The sequence below is a fragment of the Passer montanus genome, unplaced genomic scaffold, assembly GCF_014805655.1.
Source record: "Passer montanus isolate IOZ18808 unplaced genomic scaffold, ASM1480565v1 scaffold29, whole genome shotgun sequence".
In the NCBI taxonomy this organism is placed as follows: Eukaryota; Metazoa; Chordata; class Aves; order Passeriformes; family Passeridae; genus Passer; species Passer montanus.
In genome coordinates, this window is record NW_024367596.1 from 1410641 (window position 1) to 1437521 (window position 26881).

General features: G+C 48.2%; 1 protein-coding gene across 1 annotated transcript; it reads right to left on the minus strand.

Moving 5' to 3' along the window:
* Positions 1-1852: 1852 nt before the first annotated feature.
* Positions 1853-9240, minus strand: LOC120504296 (ovocalyxin-32-like). The gene is made up of 6 exons (XM_039713676.1): positions 8918-9240; positions 4908-4970; positions 3972-4146; positions 3196-3332; positions 2513-2575; positions 1853-2427 (listed from the first exon to the last, which is right to left on the minus strand). The coding sequence occupies exons 1-6, from the start codon at positions 9140-9142 to the stop codon at positions 2269-2271; spliced, it is 822 nt and encodes a 273-aa protein (XP_039569610.1). The 5' UTR covers positions 9143-9240; the 3' UTR covers positions 1853-2268.
* Positions 9241-26881: the final 17641 nt, after the last annotated feature.

Below are 26881 nucleotides of genomic sequence, written 5' to 3' on the forward strand. Positions count from 1 at the left end.
TTCCCAGAAGCTCACAATCCAGAGGGTATTAGAAATCCAAACCAAAGATCCCTTTTCCCAGAATCTCGCAGTCCAGAGGGTATTAGAAATGCAAACCAAAGATCCCTTTTCCAGAATCTCTCAGTCCAGAGGCTGAGTTGCAGCTGATGTTCAGCTCAGGAATCACTTGACTTTGCTGACTCAAAGGCGTTAGGTGAGAAGATATTCCCATAATTCTGTATTTGTAATTATTCCCAGAATGTCCACGTTGAGTTTTCTTTCCTCCCTCCTGCCCTACTCAGCTGAAAAGTGTTTTTGCAGATTCCAGTAAACAGGGAGTGAAGTTCCAGTTCAAACCCAGCGACATTCCTGGCACAGCACTGGCGTTGCTGCTTCCCAGACAGAAACAAGTGGAGCAGCCAGGCTGCTTCTCCTCTGGAAGGGCTGGAAAATGATTTATGGAAACTTTGGGAAAGGATTTGCCAGGGCCTGGAGCTGCTGATGGATCCCAGGCGAGATGTGGGGTGTCTGTGTGGCACTGCCTTGGGACAAATCCCTGATTCCCGCACATCCATGGCTTTGTTTTTGGGAATGCTCAGCTGGAATTCATTTCCAGAAAAGCCCTCAGGTTCTCAGACATTTGGAAGTTTTCTAAAACAAGCAAATGCAGCACTTTCCCCAAAATCTGGAGATGTCTGATAAAAGCAGTGTCAACACAGAACAAGAAACAGGGTGGGTATGATTTTATTTGTGTTTCTGGGGTTTGTATTTGTGCTTCTGAGGTTTATATTTGTGTTGCTGAGGTTTATTTCTATTGATGTGATTTATATTTCTATTTATGGGGTTTATATTATGTTTAGACCAGTTGTGATGTGAATTCCTGGCTGATGAGTTCTGCCAGATGTGCTGGTTGTCCACAAACCTAGGAAAGAAACAAACCCCAGGAACTTTGCTGTATGATTTGAGGTTTTAGGCTGGAACCTTGGCCTAAAAGCAGCTGGGGAAGACTTTGCCTTAGAATTCCACAGCTTTGCTACTTATCCAGAAGTTCCTGTGGAGTTCCTGAGCTGCTGTGAGTTTGTGAGCAGCCAGTTCCAGCACCCTGCTGCCTGGGAAGTGCCTGATCCAGGTAAGGAGACAAAAGCAGAGTCCCAAGGTGCCAAATCCTGTTTTTTTAATTCCAAAAAAATTACTGTAATCACCAGGTTCTTTAAGGAATGTTGGAATTTCACTTCCCTGATTTCACACTTCTGATGATGAGAAACGTTTTCTCCCAGCAGGAAAGAAAACACAAGGAGGGTGTGGAATGTGCTTCCCTGAGTTTATTGGGTGCTGAGGGGAAAAGCTTCAGTCAGGAAATCAGACTTACTTGTGTAAAATGCTGGAATTTGGGAAGCTGACATCACCCAGCCTAAAAACATCCAGGGAAAGCTGCTGTGTGAAATCCTTGGATTGTTGTTCCCAGTTACAGCTCGAGGATTGTGAAAACCACCCCAGGTTAAACACAGCAGGCACCCAGAGCCTCTGCTCCTCAGGAACGTGGTGTTCTTGGGAAGGATTTAATTTATGCTGCCACAAACCTGCCTGATGGGGGAAAAAGGTGACTTTGGGACAGTCTGGCACATTGCAGTGAGCACAGGGGGGCAGTGATGGATCTGCTTGGGAACCCAGCTGGAGAATCTGGTGGCACAGGACGAAGCCATGACTTTGTGGTGGGGCAGGACATGGCAGGAATGACACAGGAGCTGTTCCCACACATGGGGGTTCATCCAGGAGGAGCCTCCCTGGCTCTCAGGTCTGGTTTGATTTGTGGTGACAGAGAAGGTGGAAATTTGGGCTCCAACAGCAGCAGAAAGAAAAGCCAGCCTCGACCCTGAGTGATGGCACTTGGTTTATTGCAGATGTGAGTTAAAAATCAGCATGATTCTAGCCCAAAACATGACAAAAAATTAGTAGGCAAATCTCTCCTAGTGACAGACTAACGCTTTGCTGACGATTTTTATCCAAATATATTAATTTTGTTTACAAACTCTTAAGTAACAGTTAATCAGTGACATCAAATCAACTGCTGTATGTTCATCTGTGTATATATGGAGTAGCAGAAGGTTCAGGCAGAGCTGCAGAACTTGAATCTCGCCGTTGAAGAAGTGACAGGAATTCATTTTGGCACAGAACAATCAGTGACACCACTCCCAATCACTGACTTGCATGGAAGGATGACCCCAGCTCCAGGTCTGTCAGCACAAGGACTTGCTGACTGGATCCATCTGCACAGACCCGAGGATTTCACTAGAAACTGGCTCCCTTTGCAGCAGAAGGGCCAGCAGCTGATCCAGACTCTGCCCCAGAGCCCTGCTCTGCACCCTGGGCCTCGGAAGCACAGAAGTGTTTCACTTGCAGAGGCTGCCCCGGGAGCCACGTCAGGCGCATGTGACAGGAAATGATTTCCTGGAGAAGGGATTTGAACACAGATTTGATCATCCTGGGCAGCTCAGCTCCTGCTGGCAGGAGGGCTTGTTCTGCACTTCCTTACCTGGGTTGGCATTTCATGCAGTAGCACAGTGTAGTCAAACTCAACAAAATCGTCTTTCCTGGCCTGGGCAGGTGTAAAAAAGGAAAGAATTATCAGGAACACAGGTTTATGTTGTTAAAATCTAATGTCTGCTGTGATTTACTGGAGCTCAGGGAAGGAGGTGAGCAGGGCCCTGTGGCTGTGGTTGCTGGCTGGAGTGAGATGGATTTTGATTGTGGAAAGAGGGAATTAGGAGCCCTTCCTGCATGGAATGTTTGAGGACACCAAGAGCTGTGTGGCTCTGCAGCCTGTCTGCACTGGAACCAGGTGCTAATTAGTTGAATTTAACCCTCAATTACATCTGAGAATTACATGAACCTCTCCTTCAGAGAGATGCTGAACAGCTGAGGAGCCAAACCTGGATCCTGCCCGTGGATCCCAGCTGGCTGAGGGCTCTGGGAGTGCTGCTGGATGTGCTGCAGGCCTTGGAGCTGCTGCCCAGCCCAGGTTGGTGTCAGGTGTGAGCACAGCCTGGGCCAGAGGCTGCTGGGCTCTGCCCAGGGCTCAGGAACTCCAGGTAAGGACAATTTCCCAGCAAAGCCTGGCCCAAGTGCTCGTGCAGAGGTGGAGCTGCTGGCCTGGGATCTGGGGGAATCCCCTCAGAGCAGGGCTCTGTGCTGCCCTGCCCCTCCTGCCCCACTCACCCACTGCCTCACGGACTTCACTTGGGCCAGGAAGTATCCCAGGGTCTCTGTGGACTTCTCCCACATGATGGAGCTGCTGCCAAGCACAGCCAGAGCCCACACTGGCTCCAGGCCTGGCTCAATGTTGCCATAGCTGTCTGCAAGGCAAGGAGAAAGAGAAAATAATATTAATTCTGGCTGGGCAGCAGAAGAATGATGAAGCTCAGAGCAGTTTTGCCTGGCACAGCACCATTCCTGCACGGGGCTCCTCCCTCTGATGTGTCACAGGGAGCAGGGAGGGGAATGATGCTGAACCTGCAGTCCCAGGGGAGTGTAAAGTGTGGCACAGCTGACACTGCCAAGAGAGGGATCCCCAAGATGAGGTGAGAAACCAAAAAAATCCACAATAATGGGAGTCCTTACATAGCTGGGAGAAAAGATGGGATTTTTCCAGGATGGAAAAATTGTGTTGGTCATCCTCAGTGAATCTCCAGCCCCAGCTGGGGAGGTGTGTGGGTTTGGGCACTTGCTACTCCTGGAGGACAGTCTGCATTGATTTGACTTAGAAATGGTGTGGAGCTGCTTTTAAACCCAAACCACCCTCACAGGATGGTGCTGAGTGCCAGTGGTAAAGCCAGAGGGGCTCTGTTCTCCCAAAACCCCCTGGGAGGTGGGACAGCTCTGACAGCAGGATGGGCTCGGGGTGCTGTCAGCAATGTGTCTCCTTTTCAAACGCCTGTGTCCTTCATGCCCTTTGAGAGAAAGTGAAATACAGGTGAGTACTTGGAGGAATATACCTGGAATGTTGTTTGCAGTTATGGGTTTGCTTTGGTGCCTGAGCCTTTGGTACAATGTGTTGTCCTCTTCCTGGAGTTCCTTCTTGTCTTTGGTGTGGGAGCACTTGATGCTGACAACAGGACGAGACTTTTCCTTTGGATACAGCACTGTAGCCAGGCAGTTCCCAGCATCTTCCTGTCAGGGGAGAGTTTAAAACTGCTCTTTTCAATCAAGATTTTATTTACCAGCAATTCACTCTTTGTATGAAGCTCTTCAGGGGTTAGGAAAGTGTCAAGAAGGATTTTATTTTTCTTTTTTTCCAGGAAAGAAGTTAAAACCACAAGGCTAAAGGGATTTAACAGAAGGTTTTAATTAATGCTTGTCCTGCTTTCAGGACATGACAGTGTTCTAAGTCATCTTGGAAATATGTTTGTGAGAGCTCAAGAAACAACATTAATTGATAACAGAGACTTTCATTGTGCCAGCCTTGAAACAAAAATAATCTAAGGTTTCACAGTAAGTTCTGAAAATCATTTTAATTCCACAAAGTGTGTGTCAAGGACAGTAAAATGCTGCTGGCAGCTGGGGCAGAGTGAATGCAGGGGGGTGGAACTGGAAAGACCATAGAGCTGTCAACTCCTGATTCCCATTTTGGGGGTGGGCAGCAGGAGAACACGGAGCAGAGAGGGGGAATGGGGCCCACACTGTCACACTGCCCCCAGCCTGGGCCACTGCACAGTCCCACCCAGGCCTTTGGCTGCCTCAGTGACCTAGCAAGAATTCCCTTTGGGACTGAGGCCTGGGGATCACTCAGGGAGCCCTGGAGCAAAGACAGGCAGGGAGGAGCAGAAAGGCCTTTCCAGGGTGGCAGATCCATTTAGGACACAAATGTCCCTGGTTTGGAGCTGCTGGGGTGGATTTAATGCCCAGGCTGAGGAGGAAGAGCAGGAACTCACCCCAGTCCTGTAGTCCTCAGTGCTGAACTGCAGGTAATACTTGTGGCCAGACTCTGGGATGTTCTGGAAGAGAGAAGAAGTGGAATTAAAGGAGCTCTGAGGAAGGAAGGTCCTTCTGAGATTCCCTGGGTTTGAGTGCAACATCACTGATTTTTAGTCTTTCTTGGTGTTCACATTCAATTCTGGCTGTTGACAGGATCCAAAGCAAACCTTTGTGTGTTATTTATCTAACCCTGAGCCTTCCTGTTGCCAGCACACTTTTCCCAGGAAGTGTTTAATGGTACAAGGTGAGTGGAGTCTCATACCCACAGCAGATCCTCAGCTCAGCACCTGCCTGTGGCACCTCCACAGAGCTGGAAAATGCAGGTAAAAATTGCTTTAGTCACTCTGTTCTTATAAAATCCCCTCCTGGAGCTTTAGGATGAGGCAAGTCCAGTGTGGAGCCAAATCTCACCATGAAGGAGGTGCAGGAAACAGAGGATGAGCTCAGACTTTTTGATAATTTCTTTCTTCTCTGAATCCTTTCTCCCCTTCTGCCCTTTTTGTGCATTCCCTCAAACACTGTCCTCAAAGTGGCGGTGGGACATGGGCAGAGTAGTGAAAGCTGACTCTGAACTGCAGGACCATCAAAGAAGGAGTGATTGCAATGAAATTAGGGTTAGAAGGCTCTCACCTCGTGCAATAACCACATCTAAGTCTAAGATTCCAACTGTTGTAAAGCCACCCAAGAGGTGTTATTGCTGTGGTTTACAACACCCCTAATCTGACTCAATTTGGGGATTTTTACAGTGACCCAGGATTGCTCCTGTGTCTCATCAGTCCCGCTGCAATAGTCAGCAGGACCTTTTCAAAAGAGCAGAGAATTTTGTGTTTCTGGGGTTTTCAAGAAGAGATTCCCTCCTGATTTGCAACAACTCCCCCATAGTACTGCTAGTAGCTACTACCACCCTACTTCTGCTCCTTAGACAGCTTGCAAATGATGCTACACAGCTAAAACAAATATTTAGTCTGGTGTGAACACCTGAGGCTTCCTGAGCTCACCAGGGAGAAGGGAGAAGCTCCATATGGCACGAAATAATTGTACAAAAGTCTTTGCAGTCCCGAAGGACAACTTTTATTTCCACTATTTTTCCCCACTCCTGTCCTAAAATGCTGTTACCCAATCCCAGAGTGTGGGCTGAGCAGAGCTCAGGGGTGTCTGGCAACCCCCAGGGAAGCAGCCAAAGATAAAAGTGTCCAAAAAGAGAGGAAAACAAGTGAGTAATTCATTTTTCCACTCAATATCTGGGTCACGGGATTCTTTTACTTCTGGGCTCCAAATTACTGCAACTTTCGTGACAGATTTTTAGTCCTGGGCAGGCCAAACCAGCAATTTCAGAGCAGCTTCACTGCAGGTCCCTGAGGAATGAGTTTGCACTTCCCTCGCTCCCCACGGGCACGGAAAGGGAGGATCCCTCTCTCCCCCCTCCTCAGGAGGTTTCCATCTCTGCCCCTCTGGTTTCCCACCAGGATTTTCCTGGGTTTTGGCTCAGTTTTTGCCTGGACCACTGAGCAGGGAGCAGCTGGGCCAGGAGTCAGAGCTGCCCCTGCTGTGGGTTCTGCCTTTCCCACCCAGCGTGGGCTCTGACTCTTGGACATGATTAACAGAACATTTCTAATTGATTTCTGGGAGCAGGGAGCAGAGCTGTGGTGTTGCTGTTGTGTCCAGCTGAGGCTGGGAAGTGTCCACCTGGGTGTCTGAAAATTGGATTTCCTAGTCCAATTTATGCAAATGTTGCACGAGGTCACCTGGCTTTTCCCTTTCCCCTTCACCTTCCTACTCCTGAATTAGGATTTCCAGGACAGATTGGGATGGGAAACTGCTCCCAAAAACTTCCCTTTAAGTTCTGGGATCTTCAGCTGGCACAAACTAATGCTTCATTATCAAAAGTGTATTTTAAAGGGCAGGACAACTCCAGGAGCTGCTGTTTCCTAGAAGATCCTCAGTCAAGAGAAAAAAAGGACAACAAAACCCATCTGCATCCAACAGCAAGGTAAGGATTATTCCAGGTTTGGCATTTTGATGCCAGGAAAGAAAGTCTCATTCTACCTGAACTTGAAAGATCTTTCCCATCTAAGAGTGTTCCCAGTCCTGTTTCCAATTACCAGTTTCACCAGCTCGTGGGCTAATAAAGTTAGAATTAAATTACAGTGCTCATTATTAAATTCCACTAAAAATTATCCCGATTTTATGAGATCCAGTAATAGAGTAACCAGTAGGAAATTAGCCCACTTTTGAAAATAACGAAAAAACAGACAAACCTAAAAAAAAATACCCCAATCCCAACATTTCTGCCCCTTGCCTTCTCGTAATACAGCCCATTCCTTGCAGGAAATTCTTTTCATTTTTTTCCAGGGGAGGACAGGAAAGAAGGAAGTGCCCACTTTTCATGCATTTCTCCTCTTGTTTTCACAGAGTGTGCAAAAAAAAAAAAAAAAAGAAAAAAGAAAAAAAAAGGAGAGGTGGGGGGAATAAACTGCAGAGAGTGATTCCAGGGAGCTCCTACAGCACCCAGCACTGAGGAAATAAGGAGCAATTTCACTTCTCTATCATGAGCCAATTATTTTCCTTCCTGAATGAGGAGACAGGTGGCTGATAGAGGGTGGAAAAACCCCTTTCCCTCCCCACAAATATTCACTCATTCTTCAGCCAGGCACAGGTGTTTTATATAAGAAAATATTTACATGTAGACATATGCAAAGTGCCCAGGAAATACAGAAGGAACATATGTACTTTTGGAGAGTATAAAAGAACAGAGAATTCCTGTCATAGGTGTTTGTGGCAATTTCACAGGATAATTTCAATATCCCAGGAACACTTCCATGCTCAGCACCCAATGATCTCTATAACACAAGGGCTGCATTAATTAATGCATCCCAGGTATTCCTGGTTAGTTTGGAGTATCTTTTTTGAAAGGGGAGATTTAACACTACACCCTCTTACTCAGTTTTAGGAGCGGCACAGGACAAGTAGTGGAAGATCTCCAGATCCTGGAAAGGATCAGTGAAATCCAGTGCTGCCTTTGGCACCTCACACAGGGAGCCCAGAACAAGCAGCCCTTGCTCTCAGGAGCTGCCCAGCAGAACCCAGGATCCAGAATTTGTTGTTCTGGGAGCCCAGAACAAGCAGCCCTTGCTCTCAGGAGCTGCCCAGCAGCAGGAGCACAGGGCTGCATTTAAATCCCATCCCTTGGCTCTCCAGGAAGGTGATGCATTCCTTCCAGGATCTACAGCCCGGGACAAACATTCCCCAGAAGTTTCTGTCTGATCCTGTATTTCAGAAAGTGAGTAAGCTGTAAAAAGCCCCAAACCTGGAGGAGGAGAAGGGCTGTACCCCAGTACCACCTCGAGCATCCCCGGTAAGCTCCCCGTGACGGGAAGGCTCTGTCCCTGTAGCTGCTCCTCTCTGGGACTCCCGTCCTGTTCTGCCACCTCAGTTCCATGTGACTTTTGGAAGATTATGGTGTATTTTCTGATCGGAACCGCACTGCCTTTAGATAAAGCTCTAGATGCAGGTGTGAGGGAGAGACTGCGGGACAGCAGCTCCTGAGGAGAGCCAGGTGTCCCTGAGGAAGGGGAGAGGGGACAGCGGTCCCTGAGGAGAGCCGGGTGTCCCTGAGGGAGAGGGGACAGCGGTCCCTGAGGAGAGCCGGGTGTCCCTGAGGGAGAGGGGACAGCGGTCCCTGAGGAGAGCCGGGTGTCCCTGAGGAAGGGGAGAGGGGACAGCGGTCCCTGAGGAGAGCCGGGTGTCCCTGAGGAAGGGGAGAGGGGACAGCGGTCCCTGCGGGGACCCGACCCCCTGTCCCCGAGGATGGGGCAGCGGCTCTCAAGGGACGCTGCCCCATCCTCGGTGCCCGGTGCCCCGCGTGGGAACGCGCTCAGCTCAGTTACACAGAACAGCACTAATGTAATAATTACTGTTAATTACACTTTCCCAGCGCCCCTGCGCGCCCCGCCGGCTCCCCGCTTACCTTCAGCGTAGCCTTGCGGACCTGCCCGAGCGCCCTGAGCCCGCCGAGGGATCCCGCCTGGAAGTTGCGGTACTGCAGGGCCACCCGCGCCGCCGCCGCGGCCGAGCGGCTGCCGGGCTGCAGCTGCTGCGCGGCGAGGCTGCCCCGGGCAAAGACCAGCGAGAGGAGCAGCAGCAAGGCGGGCGGTGAGGCGCGGAGCCCCGGCAGGGCGCGGAGCCCCGGCATGGTGCGGGCAGCGGCGGGCACTGGGGCGGGCTCGCCCCGCTCCCGTACAAATAGCGGGGCCCGGCCCGTGCTCCCGCCCGCCCTCCGCCCGCTGCCAGCGCCCGCCGGAGGGCCCGGCCCGGCGGCGACTGCCCTTCCCTCCGCCCTCCCCCCCAGAGCCCCCGCGGGCTGAGGGGAGCTGGGGGCTGAGGGGGACCCGGGACTTTATGGGGACCCGGAGGTTGAAGATGCTGGGGGGACTTGAAAGGCACCGGGATATTGAGGGGAGCCAGGTTTTGAGGGAGTCTGATAGTTCTGAGGGGAGCCGGGGGAGTTTGAGGGGGTCTGAGGTTTCTGAGGGGAGCCGGGGGAGTTTGATGGTGTCAGTATGAGGGGAGCCTGGGACACTTGATGGGGACCAGGAGTTCTGTGAGGAGCCAGGAGGATTTGAGGGGGACTGAGGACTTGGAGGGCAGGCAGGGGCTCTTCAGAGGGACCAGGGGTTTTGAGGGGAGCTTAAGAGAATTGAGGAGAGTCAGAGGAGCTTGAGGGGGACCAGGGGTTCTGGGGGGGGTCCTAAGGGAAGCCAGGTGGGATATGGGGTTCTGAGAGGAGGTGAGGAGGACTGGGGGTGGTTGAGAGGGCTGGGAGCCAGGGTGACCTGAAAAGTGCAGGAACCTGAGCAGGACTGGGGGTTCTGAGGGGAGCCAGGGGCACTGAGGGTCACAGGATTTGTCTGAAGGGAGCCTGCAGCTCCAGCCAGATGTGCTGACACAGATCAGAGCACACACCGGTAATGGTTGGAAAAACACACTTAGCTCCTTCTCAGCGTTACCACAACTCAACACCTCCCAAAAGTCCAGAGCCTCCCTCAGACCATGGCACGCTTTGCCTGGGACACAGCTGAAATATTCCAAGTATAATGCACAAGAAGCATTCATCTCTGGGATCAATCTCACTTAGTGAAGTTTTTGGAACCAGTATAGTCATGTCTTGGTAACATGAAGAAAATCAACAGAGAGAGCAGCCAGATTCCCTTAAAATGATGTTTGGGATACAAGTGGGCTTGTTGCCTTGCTTCTCCTGGAAGCATCTCCTTTGGAGAGACTGAATGTGGTAAAATGTAAAAGGCTTCCTGTGTTAAAAAAACGGATTTTTAATGACTTCTATTACCATCCCAGCAGACAGTGGTTTGTATGTGCAGCTGGGAATCTATTTTTGTGCTCTGCATGAGTATTGGGGCAGGTTTCTGGGCTGGGACCTCAGAGAAGTAAATCAAAATGAAATCAAAACTCTGCTTAAGGACTCAAACTGTCTCCTGTGGAGCTTTAAGTCTCTTTTTATTACTGGAATGTTTTTTCACAGAACTGGAAATTTAGTATTTCTGAGGATTTCCTAAGTGAGGGAAAGAATTATTACAGTAAAGGTATAATATCATTTTTATTACAGTTTTTTATACCACCCACCTAATTTTCCTGAATTTGTTGATTATTATTTTCCCTCCTGAAACAGATTCTGTAATTAACAGTTTGTATCTTTTCATGCCAGGCTGGGGGGGCTTGGAGCAACCTGGACCAGTGGAAGATGTCCCTGAAGAATGATTTTTTCCTTATTGGGACACGTCATATTTGTCTCCAATATTTTTCAGGAAGAAACCTACATTTTCTCGTTTATCCTCGCAGTGGTGGCAGCGCTGATGTCCCTTTCAGACTGAAATCCAGCGGCTGGTTGCCCTCGGCTGGCACTGGGCGGGCTCGGGCAGTGCCAGCTGTGTCCCGCTGTGCCCTTCCTGCCGCAGCCTGGGTGTGGGACCAGGAGCCCGTGGGAGCGCAGGAAGGCGAGCAGGGATGGCCGGTGAGGAGCCTTCGCTGCAGGATGTCGGGGTGGGAGCGGCTTCTCCTGGCCACGCTGCTCAGGGAGGGAGTTAAAGCCACCCTGCGCAGGGCTTCACACTCGCAGCTTCGGTGCCCTCGATCGTAGGGGAGCGTTGTGTTTCTTAAAAAGAGGTGAAAGGCCCTAAATGCGGCTTGTCACAAAAAGCCTGCCAGGCTCTCAGCCGGGACGCTGTCCCCATCCCTGACTTTGGATGCACTTCCTTTCCCCTGGCGTTCTCCTCCTTTTCCTGCCGTCCCAGTGACAGGGCAGTTTCCTTCCTCCCGAGGGCTGTGAGTAACCGAGTCGGTGTGACAAGGGCAATGATCCCCTGTGACACAGCAGGGACAGTCCCAGGGCAGTTTCCTACCCTCTGCAGAGGTCATGCTGCCGTCATCTGCCGCTGAGCTGAATTTAGAGAACAATTTGACTTGGGAAAAACAGAAGTTCAGATGCTGAACAGGTCCAGGTCAAGGCTGGGGCATGTTTGTAAATGTGTACAAGCACAAGGTTTTGTGCTTCCACAACATTTAGGAAATGTATTTCTTTTGAGCTCTGAGAGTTTTGGACCCTTAAAAGCTGGAAGTGCATCCTCCAAGAGCCAAGGTTGCCTCAGGCTCTTTGAGTGAAATGAAGCTCTGCAGTGTGTCAGAGCTGAAGCAGAGGAGCTGAGGTGAATTGCCTGACCTGGAGGGATGCACCCACTGCTGGAGTGAGTCCCGAGGATGGTCAGAGGGATGGAGCAACTCTGCAGGGAGGAAAGGCTGGACAATTGGGATTGCTCAGCCTGGAGAAGCTTTGGGGTGACCTCACTGTGGCTCATCTGAACGGGCTGCAAGAAGGATGGAGGGAGACTGTTTCTAAGGGATGGAGGGACAGGACACAGGGAGTGGCTTCCCACTGCCAGAGGGCAGGGCTGGATGGGATACTGGGAATTGGGAATTCCTGGCTGGCAGGCCCTGGCACAGGTGCCCAGAGCAGCTGCGGCTGCCCCTGGATCCCTGGCAGTGCCCAAGGCCAGGCTGGACATAGCTTGGAGCACCTGGGACAGTGGGAGGTGTCCCTGCCATGGCAGGGCTGGCACTGGATGGGCTTTAAGGTCCTTTCCAACCCAAACCATTCTGGGATTCCATGATTCTGTATGTTCTGTTACTTAGACTGTGGTGCAGGGGGTTTTTGTCCTTTACAGAATTCTCCCCTCTCATCCCACATCATTTGCTGCAGCCCCAAGGAGGACGGAGCTTCTGCCAGTTCCATCTCACAGAGCCTCTCTCCCTGTTCCCTGTAGGAACCAGGACATTCTGGGAAGCTTCCAAGGTTTGCATCACACTTCTGCCACAGCTGACTTGGATCCCTTGGAACTGGAAATGAGGCTTGCTTCGGGCAGTGGCTCTAAAAAGTATTCTGAGGTTTGCATTTTCTTTTTTCATACATCAAGTGCTTGTTTAGAGGCCAATTATTCCTAATTAGTTTCATATTTGGAGGCGATTTCTATATCCCCTGTATGCACCAGACCTCACTGGCTCACAATCATTACCAGCTGACTGTAATTTAATACAGTGAATTTGGACAAAATTCACTTTATTTGGTTGTGCAACTTCTCCAGTTTTGACTTCACCATCTTGTTGTAGTTATGAACAAGTTCTCTTACTTGATTTTAACTGATTTGCAAATTATTCTCAATAATTAATCCCAAGAATTTAATTACTCTCCAAATATTTTGCTGGGAAAATCAAGAATTGGTCACCTTTTAATGCATTGCTAGACTGACCTCACCCGCAGGAATAAAATATAGGTATTGATTTAGTGAGGCTCATTTTTTTCCAGGAAAATTTGGGTTTGAAGGCTTCTGATTATTTTTAAATCACAAACAGAATTTTTTTTAAAGAAACATTTGTATTTTGTGTCAGCAGCAGTTCTGTCACTCCAGGCCCTTGCAAATTTTCTCTCTCCATCCTTCTTGTAGCTCCTTTCAGGTACTGAAAGGCCATAATTAGGTCACCCCAGCACCTGATTTTTAAGGGACAATATTTAAGTCATCCAGGAAGGTCTGGTAAGGCCTTCTGGCCAAAACCAAGCTCATTGCTGCTGTTTGCATTATTTTGTGTATTTTTATGTTGGGTTTGAAATGTGTGCCAAGGTCCTGCACAACTGAAATGGCACCAGGACATTTCAGAGCTCTCTTAGCTGCTGTTCCCACTTCTCCAGTGAATTATCCATCAGCACTTCTGCAGCTGCTGCTTGGAGGCTCCTCCAGCCTGAAGGCTGATGGTGTAAAGTCACCTTTAATGCCCCATTTAATTCAGTGTGGTGTTTTTTCTGTATCAAACCAATACTTCTGCAGTGTCAGACATTCCCACAGAGAAAAAACCCCTTGTGAAACAGAGAAGCACAGAAACTCCCAAGCACATCAGCATGTCCAGGATCCTCTTTTATTGCACTTCCCCTAATGTTGTTTTGCAAGGAAATTGGAATAAATCTGCCATGACCTTAGCCCAGGAAAGTGAGAGGACACGGGTTATAAACAGGGAGTCAATCATTGCAGATGATCACTGTGATCCTGACCTTGGAGAGAGAGAACATTGGCAAACCTCTTTGGGATAATTTCCTTTGAATTCTGGAGCTGCTGTGGAACAGGGAAACCTTTCCAGGCAAACAAATCCCTTCCATGCCCAGTGAGATCCCATCACCCAGAGCCAGGAATAAACACGGGCAGTAAATAATCCCTGTTAATAAGCTGAAATCACCGTGTTGCCTCGTGAAACTGTAACAAAAGCATGTGGGATCATGCTCAGGCCTGTTCAAAAACAAACAGTAATTGCAGCAGCTCTTTGGAGCTGAGCTGCTGAGGGGAATATTTGCTTGTTGGAGTGCTTGATGGCTGTCACAGGGGAGCTCAGCTGGGATGTTTGGTTGTTGGACAGCTCTTGCAGCACTTCTGCCTCTCCAGAGATGTTTGGGCAGATCCCTAAAAGATGGGAATCTGAAATGAAGCCTCTGCAGCGCTGTTCAGGTGGAATTCCTGGCAGATGATGGACGTGGAGGCACAGCCCCTCACCCCACAAAACTTTAATTTGTTTGAGGCTAACATTTACTTATCTGATAGCAGTAAAAATCCCCTTGTAATGCTGACACTGATTCTGTAAAGATTCAGTGCACGGCCCTGTGAAAGGGCTGCAACAGCACAATAACTTGGGAGGTGTTTGGTTGCACAATGTTTGGAGAAGACATTAAATATTTGCACAACAAGGGGGTGATGCCTCAGGGATGTTTGAAATAAGGTGAGGACAGCAGAGGGATTCTCACCAGAATTCCTCAGCATTGTCTCAGCAGCCACCCCTCTCTGCAAGGTGACAGTGGCCCCTCAGAGAGGAAGGAATTTTCCATGTCCTGCTCCATGGATCCCCTCTCTGTGCCCTTTTCCAGGAGCTGGGGATGCTGAGCTCTGAGGTTCCTTTCATCAAAACCCAAAAGGGAGAGAAACCCCTCTGGGGACAGCCCTGCACTGTCATTGCTCTGGGCACACCTCAAAGGTGATCCCAACATTATTGATTTCATAATTGTTAACTTCTCTTAGACAAAATAAAACAGAAACATTGTCCTCATTGAGACCTTCCTTGAGTACCTGGGGATGTTATTTAGAGTGGAAAACAGGTAGAATTTATTGTTAATTCTAATTCTGTTGTTCTAAGAAGAATTTGTGTTGCAGGGAGATTAATTAACTTAAATGAGGCATTTTATCTTCACATACAAATTTTGTGCTTAGGTTTTTTTAAAGGTTTGCTCAAAGTTAAACAGATAAAGCCTGTATTTATGTCAGTAGATGCATAAATTACTCATGGAATTATTCATTGAACCTGATGATGCTGGAGATCTTTTCCAGCCTTAATGATTTCTGGGATTCTATTACCCAATTTTCAGCTCACCCTATAAAATGTGTGATGACAGTTTGCAGGTTTTTAATTTTACTCTTCTGCAGGATTTCCAGTAAGGAGCTGATTGAAGCAGATTGAGCACCCTGACAGCAGGAAAGGCAGGTTATTCTTCAGGAACCCCTACAATTCTTTCACAGAACAAATCAAAATCCACACTGTGATTTGTTTGTAATGCAAAGTTTATATTTGGTTGTTGTAGGCACCACTCCTGGGACTTAAAAATCAACTAGGATTACATATTAGTCTGAGTATTAGATGGACATGGAATTAAAACATCAGAGCAGCTATGTCCAGTTCTTTAAGTAAATAATGTATATAAAATCTCATTTCCATGCTGACGATGGTTTGGTTTCTCTCATCTCTCATTGGTCAGAGAATTATCTCACAATAATCTCGTTTTCTTGGTTGTGATTAGCAATAACTCCTCCTTTGTTCTTTTCTGCATCACTGTGTTCCCAGAACTTCTGAGAAAATGATCTTTTTCTCCTGGATTAGTCACGGTGTTTGGACAAACATGGCCTTGTTTCCTCAAGAAATGTATCAGCACCACTGTGTTTATTCCTCCACAGCCTTAACCAGCAGGAGGATGGGGGAGTCCAGCTGAACATTTGGATGAAAAAATCTGGTGAAATAGCAGCTTTTACAAAGCTCAGTGTGGGCAGTGTGGTGCTTTTCATGAGTGTTGGAGTGCCTGGCCAGTGTTGATCCTGTACAAACTCCAAGGGACAGGAGAGCTGTGAGCTCAGCTGGCTTGGATGCAGTCAGCAGCTGCCCAAAGGACTTGCAGACATGTCAGGCTCAAGGAACAGCTTGTGGAGAGCAGGAGAGGGGCACAGTCATTGCCAGCAGCTTTCACTCCCCTTGGAGGCACCACAGGGAGAAAGCTCTTCCACTGTGATCCCTGGCAAAGGGAGGGAGCTGGTGTGATCTGGCAGAGCTCCCAGCACATCAACAGCCCCATCCCAGAGAGGGAGTGACCAGGCTGTGCTCACCATCCCCTGGCTCCACTGGAGCTGAAATGCTGCAATGGGCACTAGTGTTCACTGGTTTTCCTAAAGAGTGGCAGTTTTTAGGAGAGACAGCAAATGAAATTGGGATGAGTTTCACGTCTAAATGTCTATTTAATGTCTAAGTGGTGCTTCTGGCTTGGAAAATGGGCCTTTGGTGCCTTCAAATGTTCACAAAATCATGGCATTCCAGGCTGGATGGATGGAAGGGACCTTAAATCTCTCATTCCCAGCCCCTGCCCTGGGCAGGGACATCTTCCACTGCCCCAGGCTGCTCCAGCCTGGCCTGGGACACTGCCAGGGATCCAGGGGCAGCCACAGCTGCTCTGGGAATTCCATCCCAGCCCCTCCCCACCCTCCCGGGGAGGGATTAGGGTTTGGCTTAGAATATAAAGCCATGTCCAGGATGGGTTCACTAATTTTTTTTTTTCAAAGAAAAAATGCTTTCAGACTTGTGGAATTTTATTCTTCCAGCTATTGATGTTATAGAATATGCTGAACTATTTGTATGGATTAAATTAATGAAATTATCCCAGTTTAAATAATTTGCTGCCAGTTAAGAGCCTGGTGCTGTCAATTTTTTTAAATATAGATCTTTTTAGATTGCTGATGTGTTCACAAGCAACACAGTGCCACATCTATATAAATTATAAATAAATATGTATGTATTTAGTGAGAGAGGTGTAACCCATGATTGAAGTGATATTGTGGCTGAATCCCTGACATCATCCACCTTTCCCTCTGAAAGGATTTTTAATTGAGTATTTAATTGTCCAAACAAATAGAGAAAGTTTAAAGGAAATTCTTACATCAAGGAAAAAGGGAGAACTTTCCCTTTTTTTCTGTGTAAGCCATTGCAGAGTTTCCCTGCAGAAAGCTCCAACCTGTACTGACATTTTGGTTTCCTTTTTTCCCCTCATCCTGGCTGCCTTGATTCCAGAGGAGAACAATGGGAGGGGAGTGAGTGCTGAGGGTATTTAGAGCACAACCCTGGGAAATGCTCCCATCACCACAGAGCCCTTTTCCTTCCCCTGGTGGATCCTCTGGCTGTGCTCCAGCCTCTGCCTCCAGAGCCTCTTCCCCAGGGGAATTGCTAACATGGAAAACTCCTGGATTGCAGTGGCACCTTGGGAAGGCACGAGACACCTCAGCCAAGCCCTGGATCCTTTCCTGCTGCATTCAGAAGGTGCTGCTGGGCGACTTACACTGATTCTAACAGCTCCAAAGGTCAGAGATTTCTTTTTAATGAATTGTTTTTCCCAACCTTCTTAAATCCAATGATCAGCATCAGCTTTCCATTTTTTTTGTGATGGTAGGGTTTGAGAGGCAGCAGATACTCCAATGATCAGCATCAGCTTTCCATTTTTTTTTTTGTGATGGCACGGTTTGAGAGGCAGCAGATATCTAATTTGTACCTACATTTGATTTAGCTATAAATTGCCATTTCATTGCAAGACTCTTAAAAGGGAAGGGAGTGATATCAATATTTCACATGGTTGGGAGAGGAAATGCCTGGCAGTCCCAGGGGAAGAGTCACAGCACCTGTGCTGAACTCACCCAGATTTTTGGCAGGAATGATCTCATTGCTCATTGTGAACGGAACAGAAAACAATTCTGACACAAAGCAGGAGAAGCCTGACTCAGGAGGTGCCAGCACTGCAATCAGAGAAGGTCTCAATGAGCTGGAGAAGGTAACAGAAATAGGCTGTGTTAAAAAAAATGTCAGGGGGTAGAAGATCAATACCAAAATCAAACCAAATCAATTCTTCCTTCTTTTATTTGTGCTGTGTTTCCATCTTTCCATTTGCTGTGTTTCCTTTCCAAAGCAAGGAAGGGGCAGGAGTTTAGCAAAGTGTGGTTCAGGTCAGTCTTGCTGATAGAGCAACTTGGGTTTCCATGATCAATCTGCTTAATTAACTAAAAATGCAGAATTGAAGAAACTGTTGGATGTTTTTGCATTTTTCTGCAGTTGGCTGCAGGAGATTTTTCTCAGACTATTGGCTGAAGGTTGGGGGCGTCCAGCCTGGAGAAGAGAAAGATCTGGGAAGATTTAAGTGGGGCCTTCCAAGGCCTAAAGGGAGCCTGAAAGAGCTGGAGAGGGACTTTGGACAAGGAGCTGGAATGCCAAGAATGGCTTTAAACTAAAGAAGGAGAGATTTAGATGGGATCTTGGGAAGGAATTCCTCCCTGGGAGGGTGGGGAGGGGCTGGGATGGAATTCCCAGAGCAGCTGTGGCTGCCCCTGGATGCCTGGCAGTGCCCAAGGCCAGGCCCTGGCACAGTGGGAGATATCCCTGCCCATGGCAGGGTGGGGCTGGATGAGCTTTGAGGTCCTTCCATCCCAAACCACTCCATGATTCCAAGCCAAAGAGGGCCTGGTTGTGGAGCCAGCAGTGCCTGGGGGCTAAAGCACCTTCCAGCTGTTGATCTGAACAGGAATTTTAGACATTTTGTCCTTTTTTTCTTGCTTATCCCTTAGCTGAGAGGTGATGGGAACAACCAGCAGGAGCATCCCCAAGCCCTGGAAGAGGAACACTTTTGGAGTGGCACTTTGGGAGTGGCACTTTTATAACCCTTATTGGCTTTGAGGCTTATCCTGAGCCCACAGAACCAACAATAAATCGTCACTTCAGGGCCAGCATTTAGTGCCAGCTCAGAGAAATGCAGGATGGCTGTGGCAGGTGTTAAACACCCCGAATAAACCCTGGAGGAGGAGCCCAGGGTAACAATGCTGCTTGCCAAATCTGTTTGCACAGTGCACAGAGCAACAAGGAAAACGTTGCAAGGGCACAAAGGTTTCCCTACAGATCCACCGTGGGCTGCTGCACCAGCAGAGCTGTTTGGGGCTGGAAGAAAAGCACCAACAAACTGGGACTGGGCCAGGCACTGCACCCATGGGGACTGGGATGCTATGGCTGCAGGATAAACCCCCAGCCAAGCCCCCGGGGAGCCAATTATGCTGTTTGGAACCCATTTCTTTTCCTCATTTCCTTGAAGATGTGCGTGAGGATCAGTGCCCTCTTCCCAGTCCTGTGGGATGTGTGTTTGCTTCCCATTTCCTGGAAGCACTCTGTGTTTGGGAAGGTTGCTGGGCCACAAGGGAGGAGCTGCTGGACACCATCCACAGCCACTCTCAGGCTTTTTCTGCTGGGTGGAACTCCCTGAGAATCCCAGCCCTCCAGCTTTGCAGGGAAATCACTTTTCCTTTGGGGCACGCAGGGTGTGAGGCTGGCTCTGGGAAATATTCCCAGGGAAGAAAGGCTGGGAATGTGCTGACAGCAGCACTGCTCTTTCAGGTGTCAGTGTAAGAAGCTTATAAAAAGCTCCAGTTTTGCTTGGTGAGCAGAAAGTGCAGGAAAATGGGCTGGGAACGTGTGGAGTAGAAGCTGAAATGATGTTGGGACAGCTCGGGCTGGAGGCAGGAATGCTCAGCAGGGAAGGAACAGGCAGCCTTAAAAGGAGAACTTGAACATGTGAATTCTAGACAAAAAAATGATACAAAGCTGATGAATTATAACCAATTTGCAGCGTGACTTTGGTGAAGTGACTTTGGAAATGAGGGGTTTGGATTCAGAGGATGCAGGTTTGGAGCCCCTGACTGTCAGAGCTGTGATCTGAGTCTGGGGGTGGTGCCCTCCCTCCTCCCCAGCAGCACCAGAGCAGGGCTCACATGAGCTCACCCCACCCCTTATCTCCCGTGCATCTGCTGGCTCCAGCTCCCTGCAAGAATCAGATTTTCAGGGTTATAAAAGCCCTCATCAGTTGTTTCTCCTCTCTTGCTGGGATGTAAACTCAGAGGAGCCAAGCAAAACACGGCAGTGGTTCCCAGGCTTGGGCAGAGCCCGAGGGGTGCAGTCCCAGAGGAATGGGGGGTCCTTGTCAGCTGGATCCAGGGAATTCAGCTGGGGGTGCTGCAGCCAAAGCCTGCCCCAAAGCTCTTATTGTTGGAGTGGAACATAAGAAGTGTGAGTTCAGATGTGCCAGCACACTCAGACAAGGCAGCAAACACTCCAGCTGCAGGATGGGATGTCCTTACTTGGCGTGCCTCTCTAAAGCAGGATTTTTATCTGTTCCCTTTCCTCAGTTCAGTTTTCCCTCCCCATTTTCCATTCCCTATCACGTTCCAGAGCCATGCCCTTGGCACTTGTTGTCAGATGTCAGATATTTGAACTTGGAGTTGTATTTTCTATGAATGCTTTGTGGTTGTGGATCTCAAATTTCCAGGGAAAAAATAAAAGCAGCTGTATTTGCCTTCCAGATAAGAGAAAAAAAAGAAAACTTAATTTATTTTCTCTCCAATTTCTTCTAATCTGACTTCATCTCCTGGTTACCATGAAGGGAGTGGTGGAGTCCTCATCTCTGGAAGTGTTTAAAAATCCTGAGGATGTGGTTTAGTGCTGGGTTAACAGCTGGACTGATAGTCCTGGAGGCCTTTTCCAACTTTAGGGATTCTGGGATGATTCTAAAAGGACAAAGAACTTGTGGTTCAAAAGGGTTTCAGCTCCTCTGAGTGTAACCAAAGCAGATTCCACAGGATCTGTCCATGGCCAGGTCAGCATGCTGGGATTTCCTTCCCCATCCAAGGAGAAATTAGTTTATATGTGCAATTCAGTCATTTAAATATTAATATCATTGGGAATCTTGCTCCTACTGGAAACAGGGAGAGGTAAAAATCCATCTCTGGGATCCATTCCTTGTGCTGCTGGTGAGGGGTGGATGGAATTCAGGATTTGCCTAAATGGAAGAGGTAAATACAGAAATAAACCAAGTTGTGAGGGAAAGGTTCTCCAAGCACAGCACAATTTCCACTGAAACCATCTGAGAAGTTGCTTTACTCACTTCCTTCTGCTCAAACCAGGTTATTTTCAAAGAATTCTGTTCTTTTCCTCCTTTTCAAGGACCACGTGGAGCCCAGGAGCAGCTCAGACTCAGGTGGTGAAAGCACAGCACCATTTTCCTGCCTCGAGGGAAGAAGGTGAGTCCTGGAGGTCCCCTAAGAAATGACAACATTTCCAAGCCAAGGAAGCTGGAATGACCTTTCCTTGAAACTCTGGCCTAGGAATAATTCCCTTCACCTTTCCTGAGTGGGGCTGGGCTGGCTGTGGTGCCAGGAAGGTGAGGGGAATCTTTCAGTTACTCACCTGGAGCACTTGTATTTATTCACTTGTCATTTATGGGGACAATTCTCATTTCCTTCTCCCAGGCCATGAGTAATATTGAGGAAATTGTTTGCACTTGGAAACCACAAGGTGGGGAGGTCAGGGATATAAAAATGCAAAGAATTGTGATCTGTGAGTGAAACTGTGAAATCAAGTGTTGAGCAAGATGTTTCTAAAGGAAACAATATATTTTCAGAATTAGATCACAAGGGATTTTTTTTTTTTGCTGTGCAGAATAATTTCTCATTCACTCTTTGAAGGAAATGAAAAAGAAAATTGCATTTCATATCCCTCTCCAGCCCCTTACTTTAACAAATACTTAGGCAGAATTTCTTGTCCTCTAATTTGAATTATCAGTTTGTGAAATGGTTTTTTCCTCCCCTCTCCAGCTTCTTTCCAATTCTTTGCCTTTAAGGAAATGATTATGCTCCCCCTTTCCCACCCTTTTCTCTTTTCCTCAGAATTAGAGCTTTCTGTAATTTTTTCCCCTTGGTATCACTTTCTTGGGTTATGAAGCAAAGCCTCATACTCTGAGATAAAGCTGGATATGTGGAGATGACTCAGGATTATTGGAATAATTGTGATTTTTCATTTTTGATTTTATTTTAAACCATCCCAACCCAATAAGAATATTTAACATAACCATGCCAACTACAGGGGTAGAATTTCCTTGAATTTCCTCGGATCCAAGGCCTGGGAGAGCTGGTGAGAAGGAATTCAGCTGAGGGGAGGGATGGATTTGAAAGTGAGGGATCAGGTGTATCAGCAAAGGAATTCCAGCTCAGGGAACAACGGCACCACTGAATCAAGCTGTTTGCTTGGAAAGTTCTGCAGGAAAGAAATCCACCCCACCTCAGGCAGGTCTTGGAAAGGCTCCAGCAGAGTTCAGGCCCTCGAGGGCAGAGGAAATGCCTGAGGAGGAGCTGCTGGATGTGCACAAAATGCTCAGCCTTGGGTGGGGGGAAGGCAGGAGCCTGGCAGGAGATGTGCCTTGAATGAAGGAACTGAGGGAGAGAGCAGAGCTGAGGGGACTGCAGGAGCCTGCAGAGAGGGGGTGCTGCTGCATCCCTGGGGTGTCCCACAGCCTGGCTTTGGGGACAGGATGGTTCCTGTGGTTCCAGGGATGCCAGGGGGGCACTGCAGCCCTGCCACGGAGCAGTGGGAGCAGCTCCCTGTGCCATCCATCTCCAGAGGATGAGGAGCCCTGGTGACAGTGAGCTTCCCTGGCCTTCAGCCAGGGGAGGGAAGCAGAGCCCTTGTCCAGGGTGGGAACTTCCTTCATTCCCAGGGCACTGAGGCTGGGTGGCACCACCCTCCAGCATCTGAGTCAGGATCAAAGCTTCCTCCTGAAATCCCTGGGCTGAGCTATGGAATCCTGCATGTCCTGAAATCCTTCATTCTTCCTGCTGGAAGAAACGGGAGAGTTGTAAGGAGTTTAAATGTTTTGAGAAGGCATCTTTTCAAAGATGAACTATGCAGGAAATGCTCTGTGGCTCTCAGGAACTGTCGTTGTTCAGTATTTTCACCAGATAACCTGGGGATTTTTAGAACTTAGCACTCTTAAGATCCACCAGGAGTTTGAGTATCCTGAGGAAAATAGGCACAAAGGGAAAGTTGTGCACGAAGCCAAGTTCAAGTGTTACCCAGAAATTCAGTTATAGTCCCCACAGCCCAAAGATCTGAATTCCCAGAATCACAGAATCCCAGACTGGTTTGGGTGGGAAGGGACCTTAGAAACATCTCATAGCTCTGAATTCCCAGAATCACTTGAATTTCCTCAGATCCAAGGCCTGGGAGAACTGGTGAGAAGGAATTCCACTGAGGGGAATTATAGCCCAAAGCTCTGAATTCCCAGACTGGTTTGGGTGGGAAGGGACCTTATAAACATCTCATTCCACACCTTCCACTGGGCCAGGCTGCTCCAAGCCCTGTCCAGCCTGCCCTGGGACATCAACAATCCTCCTGGAAGTCCTGCCTTGGCTGAGAAGCTGCACATCATTAATGTGCTCTCCACTCTCCAGGGAGTGTTCCTCTCTCCATTACCTGGGCTGGCTTTGGAGAAGGAGCCTGGCAGCAGCTGTCCTCGGGAAGAGCTGTGAATTCCAGGAGGGATCAGAACAATATTGAACAACATTTAGCACAAGGAGCCACAAACCCACCCCAGTCAGTGCTCGTGGCACTCAGCAGAGGCAGGAGCTGTTTGCTGTGGCACAGCATCCCTCCCACCCCAGCAGCTTCCCCAGGCCAGGATCTTTGCTCTCAGAGAGGTTTATGGGGCACAAAAGCTTCCTCAGCCTCTTCCCAGCACTTTGGAGAAGCCAGGCTTGTCCTGGGATGGTGCATAAACACCCAATAATGTCTGAGTGAGACAGGTTTGTAATAACCCATTCCTCAGCACATGGAGGGTTAAAAACTGTTTGCATGTCTGTGTATGACAGATCCCTCATCCTTTGGGGGGAAAGCATGAGAGTTTTCCTTCAGATAATGGGGTAATGATGGTGGAGTCAGTTTAATCATTAAAAACTGTTTGCATGCCTGTGTATGACAGATCCCTCATCCTTTGGGGGGAAAGCATGAGAGTTTTCCTTCAGATAATGGGGTATGATGGTGGAGTCAGTTTAACCATGTTTAACAGCTCCTGCTTCACTGCAGCTTCGAAGCAGCCCCCCAAAGACAGCAATAACTGAGCAGCTGACCCCCACAACCTCCCCTTGTTTCCTGGGAGTGTTCACTGTCCTGAGTGCTCCCTGCACCTGGCTGCTCTGTGCAAGGCCCCAGGCACAAGGGTTTATGGCCCCATCGAGGCCTGTGCACAGCATTTCCTCCATGTGCTGCTGCTAACCACAGCACTTGGATCCTGTGGCACTTTAAGTGATTTATGGGGAGCTCCAGCTGCATCTCTAATCAGCATTCTAAAGCCTGAGTTTGAGAGCAGTGCACTGTATTTATTTGGGACATAAACACTCCCTGCAATGTGGGAATCAGGGCTGAGCTCACAGGAACATCACAGCCACGAGCCTCAGCAGGGCCACAGCCAAGGTGGAGGTGGAGGGAGCTGGGGGAAAGGCAAATATTGGGAATCAGCAAATGGAAAACTGTCCTTTCCTCCTGTTAAATATCCTGGGTGCATGGCTGTCATTGCTTACTCTCTGATCAAGAGCCTGGTGTGGCACAGAACACGATAAACACAACCCCAAAATTTAGCTTTGCTTCCCAAAGTTATCTCTTTGATCTGCGGACAGAAATTGTCTCCCTGCGATCAGGAAACTCCAGGTGGCTCTGCAAGGTCAGTTATCTTTGAGCTCCCTCAAGTGGCAGTGAAACCTTGGAGTTTGTCATTGAACCCTCGAGTTTTTACAAAAACCCTCGAGTTTGTCACTGAACCCTCGAGTTTGTCACTGGAATCCTCGAGTTTGTCACTGAAACTCTGAAATTTTTTACAAAAACCCTTGAGTTTGTCACTGAAGCTCTCGAATTTTTTACAAAAACCCTTGAGTTTGTCACTGGAATCCTCAACTTTGTCACAGAAACCATAGAGTTTTTAACAAAAACCTTTGAGTTTGTCACTGAAATCCTCGAGTTTGTCACTGAAACTCTCGAGTTTTTTACAAAAACCCTTGAGTTTGTCACTGGAATCCTCAACTTTGTCACCGAAACTCTTGAGTTTTTTACAAAAACCCTTGAATTTGTCACTGAAACTCTCAAATTTTTTACAAAACCCCTTGAGTTTGTCATTGAAATCCTCGAGTTTGTCACTGAAACTCTGAAATTTTTTACAAAAACCCTTGAGTTTGTCACTGAAGCTCTCGAATTTTTTACAAAAACCCTTGAGTTTGTCACTGAAACTCTCCAATTAGTTGCACAAGTGCTTTTCCAAGGAAGCCTTGTAATTTAAGAGCATGTTTTTCACAGGCCCTGTGGTAAACTGAGATGCTCAGATTTCACGGAATCCACAGGAGTTGGGAGCAGTTGAGCATGGTTCATTTAACAGCACATTTCTGTTTTGGCAGGTCTCTGACCAGACGTGTATCAGGTGAAACTGAGATGCTCAGATTTCACGGAATCCACAGGAGTTGGGAGCAGTTGAGCATGGTTCATTTAACAGCACATTTCTGTTTTGGCAGGTCTCTGATCAGGTGAAGTGAAGTGGTTTGTGTGCAGGAGGAGCCTGCAGCTGGCTCACAACATGACACCTGCATGTTTTGAGGGCTTGTTTTGACTTTCTGCCATGGTTCCTTACCAAATTCCTGACAGAGTGGCTGGGAGGTGAACGTGGTTCAGCAGCTCAGGTAAAACTCAGCCCTTTGCTTTCTACCTTGAAAAGGTAAATAAATCCTTGGGCCTAAATCACAAGGGGCTGTGCCTCATTAAGAGCATATTTTATTCAAAAAGAGCATCTTTTCATCAGAAAGCCATTGATGATGTGTACACAGGATTCAGGTCACTTTTGGTGCAAGAAGGTGAAATTTGAGGGCAGACTGGAGCTTTTTACAGTAAAAAAGTAGCTTTTTCAGGGGTTTGTCTGATATGGCAAGAGCCTTTTGGAGCACACAGCTCAAGAAAAATGACTTTGGAGAGGAGAAGCCCTCCAATGTTTGCAGGGGCTGCAGGGAAGCTGGAGAGGAAGAGTTCCTCAGGAATGGGAGTGCCAGGACAGGGGGGGCCTCCCACTGCCCCAGGGCAGGGCTGGGTGGGATATTGGGAATTAGGAATTGTTCCTGGGAGGGTGGGAATGGGATGGGATGGAATTAGGGCAGGGCTGGGTGGGATATTGGGAATTAGGAATTGTTCCTGGGAGGGTGGGGATGGGATGGGATGGGATTCCTGATTTGCTGTGGCTGCCCTGGATCCCTGGCAGTGCCCCAGGCCAGGCTGGGCACTGGGACAGGGGAAGGTGTCCCTGCCATGGATGGCCTCTGATGTCCCCTCCATCCCACACCATGTTGTGATTCCATGATCCCACAACTTCAACACCCAAAATAAGGACAAGGGAGGGATTTCACAACTGGGGGTGCTCACTGGGGGCTGCTGGCAGCCTGGCCCTCAAACTCCATTTCCATTTCTGTTAGAGACTCATATTGTAATACTGCCTTTTTGCAAATATTAAAATGGATTTTATATGTGTAGTGTTAAAGTGACTTTGTTATAAATATACAGTTTTTATTCCTGTTGTTAATTAAGCGTAGTGAAATAGCTGATATGAATTAAAGTGTGATATGAGTTAAAGTGCCTGCTGGGATGGGATAGCACCCAATGAACACAGGATGTGCCAACCATCAGCTCTCACCGCTGAAGGCTGGGAGGAGCAAGGCCCAAAGTGAAGGAGATAAAAAGGACTAAAACCACAAGCAAGGAATGTGCGTGCTCTAAACAGCTGAACCCAAGGAGGAGCCACGCTGAACAGTTCCTGGAACGTGTAAAGTGTTTGGGGAAAGGTTTACTGTGCATAGGGGTCTATGAGCAGGCAGCAGGCCCAGGTGTGGGAATGGTAAATAAAGGTAAAGAAAGGTAAAGAAATGGTAAATAAAGGTAAATAAGGGTAAATAAAGGTAAATAAGGGGCAAATAAAGGGTAAATAAAGGTAAATAAAGTAGGAATGGTAAATAAAGCAGGTGTGCTTGTGGCTGAATGTGGTTTGTAACCCTTTGCTTCACTTGTGTCTCCCACTGTCTTTTTATTCAACTTTTCCAATTCTACCAGGAAACGGAACCTCGTTTTTCACAATTTCCTTTTTTTTTTTTTTTTTTTTTTTTATTTTTTTTTTCCCTTCCCCTTTCCCGGGGCCCCC

What these genes read in the sequence shown, in the direction of transcription:
- LOC120504296 (XM_039713676.1), bottom strand. Translation starts at nt 9,142, where the DNA reads ATGCCGGGGCTCCGCGCCCTGCCGGGGCTCCGCGCCTCACCGCCCGCC. An exon ending in TCCGCAAGGCTACGCTGAAG is followed by an intron (nt 4,971 to 8,917) that starts GTAAGCGGGGAG and finishes TCTCTCTTCCAG; the next exon opens with AACATCCCAGAGTCTGGCCA. An exon ending in AACTGCAAACAACATTCCAG is followed by an intron (nt 3,333 to 3,971) that starts GTATATTCCTCC and finishes CTTGCCTTGCAG; the next exon opens with ACAGCTATGGCAACATTGAG.